The sequence below is a fragment of the Doryrhamphus excisus genome, linkage group LG2 (genome assembly GCF_037039965.1).
Source record: "Doryrhamphus excisus strain RoL-2023G ecotype Guam linkage group LG2, RoL_Dexc_Guam_v1.1, whole genome shotgun sequence".
NCBI lineage: Eukaryota > Metazoa > Chordata > Actinopteri > Syngnathiformes > Syngnathidae > Doryrhamphus > Doryrhamphus excisus.
This window is the reverse complement of record NC_136358.1, coordinates 13,801,629-13,807,708: the sequence shown is the minus strand read 5'-3', so window position 1 is coordinate 13,807,708 and position 6,080 is coordinate 13,801,629. Positions and strand designations below refer to the sequence as shown.

The following is a 6,080-nucleotide window of genomic DNA, read 5'->3' as shown; positions in this document are numbered from 1 at the left end:
GGAAGAATAAGCACTCAGTCAAAAGTCAACTGGAACACTTTGTTCTTACAAAAGACAAAAAAACATCAAGTTGAAAACTTACAAGTCATCGCCAGCTACAGCATGTGACCAATGGAAGAAGCAGAGCTGTTAACCCTTTAAGCACCACTCCAACAGTGCAAAATGTAAGAAAGATATATTTGTACATGATTACAGTACATAGAATGTACATTGTAAACAAACGATGCATAATTGGTGTCTCTCCTTTGTGTCAAAGGTCATTGTGGGGTCTCACGCTGTGGTCCTTGTGCACCAGACCGCCCAGTTCTTCAAGCTGCTGCTGCTGGGCTCTTTCCAGGTCATCCATCCGCTGACGCAGCAGAACCATCTCCCTGTGTTCCTCTTCTTCCTGCAGAGAACAAAGTGAGCTGTTGGTCATGTGATCTTCTACAGCAGTGTGTTGACTCCTACTGACCGGTATGTTAGACGCAGTGTTCCCGATGACGAAAGGGTCTTGCGTGGAGGTTAGGAGGGCGGGGCCAAAACTGACGGATCCGTGGTCACCCAGCAGGAGGCGCCGGAACTCATCATGTCTTCTCTGAAGCTCCCTCAACCTTCTGCGCAGTTGAGCGTGTTCCTCAGAGTGAAGTGGACGTCTGCATGAAGATATTGATATTTTGCTTGGCTGACTGCTCTTTGTGTCCTAATGTCAACATGATGCTCACTTGTTGGCCGCAGCAGCTTCCAGTTTGGCCTCCTCCATTTGGGCTTCTAAGAGCTGGATCTTATTTTGAAGGCTCTTCTCTTTGTTCTGCATCTGGCATCTCCTCTACACGGAATACATGATATTAAAGTTCTACACATACGTACGATTTGGACAAAGAGAAGAGTACCTTCTTCTGGGCGACAGCGGCCCGCTGCAGCTTCTCTTTCAGCTGAGAGTACTTCTCATCTAGCTTAGCCTCTCGCTCTTGTAGCTTGTGTTTCTCTTCCAGCCACTCGATATGACTCTCCTCCACTCGCCTGGAGAAGCGATAAGTCATGCAGAGATCAATTAAACCTCTACAGGTTGTTTTTTTTTTTTTTACCTCTCAGCCTCGTGTTGGCTCCTCTCAGCTTGAGCTCGGACTGTTCTCATCTCCTCCCTCGCAGCGTCCAGTTTGGCCCTCAGGTGCTGGTTTGCTTCCATCAGCTCAGCTTCGGAGCGTGACAACATGCCCAGCTCCCCACACAGTTCCTGGTTTTTCTATCAAACACACAATGTGAGTTTCAAGCCGACATCAGCATCATGTATCTCGCTAATGAGGGTTGGTCCTACCTGCTGTAAGTCCATCACCACGGCCGTCTGTCTCTCCAGCTCCTCCAGCTGACAGCTCTTCTGCTTTAATCGGGCTCTGACGTACAAACAATACATTTAGAAATGAGGAGCATAAGGCCAAGCTATTAAGGGAAAATTGCATTTTTTGTGGAATTCTGCCAATCATCCACAATAGATGTGTTCCATGACGTGCATTGTCATCTACTTTTCACGTAAGGGTTGTAGATGATGGGAAAAATTCCTAAAAAAAAAGTGTCGTTTTTCTTTAGCAGGTCATCAACATCACTGACCTTAGCGCCTGCAGTTCTTTGCGTGCAGACTCCTCCCCTTTTTGAACTATCCGTAGTTGCTCCTCCCATTCCTCTTTCTGGCCGTGCTCCTTAGTATCCTGCAGCGCCCTCTGCTGCTCCAACTCTGCAAGGCGGTGCTCCAACTCCAGCCTTTCAGCAAGAAAATCATACAAAAAAAAGGTTAACTCCAGGAAGTCAAAAGATTTGTCTTTTGCATGACACATCTTATTTTATTTCTTACTTTTCTTCATGCAAGACAGTAGTTTTGTAGATTTCTTCATCACGTGCAGACTGAACCTTCCTGGCCAGCTCCCTCTCTTTCTCCACAACTAATTCCTTATGTCGCTCCAACGCAGACTTGAGCACCTCCACATCCGTCTGCAGACCTGACACACACACACACACACACACACACACACACAGGTAAAGTTCACATTGTGCAATGGGGTGTGGTGATGTGGCTCAGACAACATGAACAGACGTTACCATCAAGCTGGCCCTTCAGGGTGTCTCTCTCCCTCTCCACCTCGCCTTTGGAGCGAGTACACTCCAGTTTGACGCTCGCCACCTCCATCTTATGAGAATGCTTCAGGCTTTCGATCTGACAATGAAATGGCAAAGAACTAGTGGATGAGAAGATCAACCAACAGGTTGTGGAACTTGACAGAACACCAAAGTTACAACCACTAGAGGGCGCACTTAATTCTGCAACTTAAAAATGTATGTTATAATGTAATAATACCGAATTAAGTAAACTTATGAGAATGTAACAGCACATTTTTGGGTGAAAAAAATCAAAAATGTACATGAAAAAAAGTTGTAAACTTACACAAGATTAAAAAAGTCATAAGTTTACAATAATAAAGTCATACATTTAAAAGAAAAGTGGGCATTTACGTGAAAAAAGTGGTATATTTATGAGAATATGTACATTTACGAGAAAGGAAGTCCAAAATTTACAAGAGAAGTTGTAGATATTAGAATGTGTAAATTTGCATAAAACTCAAAAGTTACAAGAAAGAGGCTGTAAATTTATGAAAATAAAGTCCATCATTTACAAGAAAAGTTGTACATTTACAAGAGAAGGCGTAAATGTACAAAAAATAATGTTATACTGTTACATGAATAACGTAAAGTTAGGAGAACGAAGTTGTAAATTTATGAAGTCTTACGTTCACAAGAAAAAAGTCATAATTTACTAGAATAAAGTTGGACATTTACAGGTAAATGTACATTTACAAGAAAAAAAGTTGTAGATTTATTAGAATATGTAAATTAACTATAAAACTCAAAGTTACACAAAAAGAGAAAACTGGTAAAGTTCAGAGAAAAAAAAGTTATAAAAAAAATGTATGAGAATAAAGTCGTACATTTACAAGAAAAAAAGGTGTGAAGAAAGAGAAAGTAAGTCAGATTATTGCCTTTGCCCAAAGCCAAATGATATATTTATTATTAATATACTACAAGACAGTATTGTTGCATCATTAACACCTTATTTGACACTTGGACCACTTTTTCCTTTTTTGCATTACAGAGCAGACAACCCTCCTAAAAAGTAACAAATTAGTTGCATTTTCAAAAATTGACTTTTACTTGAGTCGATTTTTGACCTGTACTTACACTTGACATCTTATATATAAGATATATAATATCTTAGTAGGCTTTCCACCTCTGCTAAGCATCCAATCAGATGAAGAAAATGTTATGATGTTGCTGCTAACATATATTTGCATGTGGACTACTAGAATAAAATATACAAGATAATAAATGTGGTGATGCATTCAATAAACAGTTTTAGTAGATGTGAAATGAGAGAGGTCTGTACCTGGTTGGTGAGGGAGGTGACTTGTTTCTCAGCTCTGTGCAAGTGTCTGGTGACTTGGTTGTACTGCTCGTTGCTGAGGCCAAGCTCGCTCTCCATGTGCTCCAGTCGCAGGCGCAACGACTGACGCTCCGCCTGTTTCACATTGGAATCATCATGCAGCGCAGAGTACGAGAACATCCCAAATCAAGAGTGAAGGTGGTAGACGTCTGACCTCAAGAGATTTTATCGCAGCCTGAGATTCTGAAAGCTGTCGGTTCTGAACACGTTGAACATTCTCAGCCTGCTGCTCAGAGTTGTCCTTCAGGGCCTGCAACTCGGCCACTTCCGTCTGCAGAGCCTTCAAACGCAAGCTGAGCTGGCTTTTCTCCCTCAGCAGAACCTCCACTTGTTTCCGGTCTTGAAGTGGGTCAGAATTCTGGAACTGAGCCACCAGGTTCTCCTTGTCCTTCTCCAAATGAGAGATCTATCGAGGAAGACAAACAGCTAATTACTATGTTGTTGTTTTCCAGGCGTTTGGTGTCCCAAACATTCCCGCCACAAATGCTGCTATATTTACAAAGTAATCAGACCCCCTTAACATAATCTTTCTTAAAAAAGTATCTAGCAATCTAATGCTACTGTGGGCCTCTCCCCCATCTAAAAGCACTCACAGGAAGGTTGTGGGGAAAAAAAGCCAAAAAAAAGTGACCATTATGTCAGTTCCTCCACCACAAAGATTGCGGTCCCGTGGGAAACCCTGCATACTCACCTCAGCCTCATAGCGTAGCCTGTGCTCCTCCACCATGCGAGCACTTTCCTCCTTTTGGTGTTCAAACTGGGCGTTAAGCACGGTGTATCCATAGCGAAGCTTGTTGAAGTCTGCCCTGTACTTCTCTGCCTCCTACACAGCAGCACAAATCAGTGAGAAGGGAGGTGGAGTGGCCACTCACGCAGGCAAAACACAACATTTGACTTTCAAACTACAGCAGCTGCAGATGGAACATCAAACAAGGCACTTTATGGCTTATTTTGCATGATTTTACCATCAGAGATGACTTTGAGAGGCGAGAGGCGGGGTGCACCCTGGACTGGTCGCCAGGCAATTGTTAGGCACATACAAACTACTAACACTCAAATTGATACCAATCTGGAGTCGCCAATTAACCTAGCATGCTTTTGGAATGTGGGCGGAAATGGGAGTACCCGGAGAAAAGCCACTAACGCAGTTGTAAACATGCAAACGCCACACAGAGATCATCTATATTTGGGACGACAATTCTTGTTAACATTTACCAACAATTGACACGATTTTCCGTCATTAGAGCTTTCAATTATGTTATTCATCATTCATTCATTCATTTTAACAAAGAAATATCACTGACCTCTTCCAGTTTGGAGAAACGCTCTCTCACTGGACCCTCCATCTCCCGCTGCACCTGAGCTCTGAGCAACTCCAGCCGCTGAGGAGTCATGACCTGATATTTGCAGTAATTACACGTTGTCAGTCACCAAAAATATGGCTGTCTCTATTTTATACCAGATTCTTAACTTTACCTGCAGTCGGAGCTCCTCCAGCTCCCTGTTTTTCTCCAGGGTTTCTCCAGTCCTCTCGGCCAGCTGCAGCTGGAGCTTCTCCTGCTGAGCCTGCAGATAATTGACTTCCCCCTGGACTTGCATGAACTCATCCTGTAAGCTAAAAAAACTTTTTTTAATGATGATATTGAACACCAAGTCGTCTTCTATTCGATTCACGAGTACCTGGTGTGTTCAGCCTTAATAGTTTCGTAGTTGCTCCGATGCAGTTCACACTTTGTCCTCTCATCAATGAGCATCTTCTGAAGCTCCATCTCGGCACCGCCTGACAATCCCAGCATGCCAGGAACCAGGTTGGCCCCAAGGGGCAAAGACTGATGGAGGGTCGATGTAGTCATCCCACCTAGACGAGTCAGGAGAGGATACCGTTATCCTTGGTCAACTGAGGCCGAATCGGCAAGAGATTGTTTCCACGACCTGCTTGTTCTCTAACAAAGCAGCTCGAGCAAGACGAGTACCCTCAAGTCAAGTTAGTGTGGTACTGAAGGGCCCGTCTTTGTTGTCAGTCTCCATGGCAGCTATAAGAAGAGTCAAGCTATTATTTGATACAATCACAGCCTCTTAGCTGTCAGGAAAAGGCTGCTAATCAGACTCAAGTGATAAGTCAGCTCCCTTCCTTGGCTGCAGCGTCTGTTGTGGATACATGGACACAAGAGTCTGCGGCAACTGATTACGGCGACGCATCGTTAACCATTTCATGGTCAAGCATCCCCATTCAGCAATTTCTTTTTTTTATTCTCTATTCTTATTTGCTTTGTGGCTGCAATGTAGGTTAGATAGACACAGCCAAGCGTAAAAATGTGCCTACGTTTAAAGTACGAAGTCAACATTCATTTAACATCGGACTCGATCAGTATTGAAGATGGTGGGACAATTGGCGATGTAGTGATACTCTTCTTAAAGCTGCGTTGCGGTGGAACAACAAATTCGATAACAATGTGGGATTCAAATATCGCGCCTTGTCTCCCTCGGCTGGTGTGTAGTGTCTGACCAGCTACTTTCCACGGCTTTCTACGAATAATGTCATGTAAATGTGTGTATTCGATGGTGAAAACGTTCGCTTATTCAAGTTCTATCAACAACACAGAAGAAAGAT

The 6,080-nt window shown here is 43.4% G+C and overlaps 1 protein-coding gene across 2 annotated transcripts; it reads right to left on the bottom strand.

Moving 5' to 3' along the window:
* Nucleotides 1–160: 160 nt before the first annotated feature.
* Nucleotides 161–5,674, bottom strand: cep83 (centrosomal protein 83). Of its 2 annotated transcripts, none has more exons than XM_078798389.1 (16): nucleotides 5,402–5,674; nucleotides 5,150–5,327; nucleotides 4,946–5,084; nucleotides 4,774–4,866; nucleotides 4,161–4,292; nucleotides 3,624–3,875; nucleotides 3,413–3,544; nucleotides 2,074–2,188; nucleotides 1,829–1,973; nucleotides 1,588–1,737; nucleotides 1,298–1,373; nucleotides 1,068–1,225; nucleotides 873–1,002; nucleotides 705–808; nucleotides 455–635; nucleotides 161–388 (listed from the first exon to the last, which is right to left on the bottom strand). In XM_078798389.1, exons 2-16 carry the CDS (start codon nucleotides 5,320–5,322, stop codon nucleotides 251–253), a joined length of 2,118 nt encoding a protein of 705 aa, XP_078654515.1. In that variant the 5' UTR covers nucleotides 5,323–5,327; nucleotides 5,402–5,674; the 3' UTR covers nucleotides 161–250. The 2 variants fall into 2 exon arrangements, with proteins under 2 accessions (XP_078654515.1, XP_078654521.1); XM_078798395.1 differs by having other exon boundaries at nucleotides 4,946–5,077.
* Nucleotides 5,675–6,080: the final 406 nt, after the last annotated feature.

Coding starts and splice junctions, on each gene's coding strand:
- cep83 (XM_078798389.1), bottom strand. CDS start 5,322: ATGACTACATCGACCCTCCATCAGTCTTTGCCCCTTGGGGCCAACCTG. Junction 1,374..1,587: donor AAAGAACTGCAGGCGCTAAG/GTCAGTGATGTT, acceptor TTTGTACGTCAG/AGCCCGATTAAAGCAGAAGA. Junction 389..454: donor ACACTGCGTCTAACATACCG/GTCAGTAGGAGT, acceptor TGTTCTCTGCAG/GAAGAAGAGGAACACAGGGA.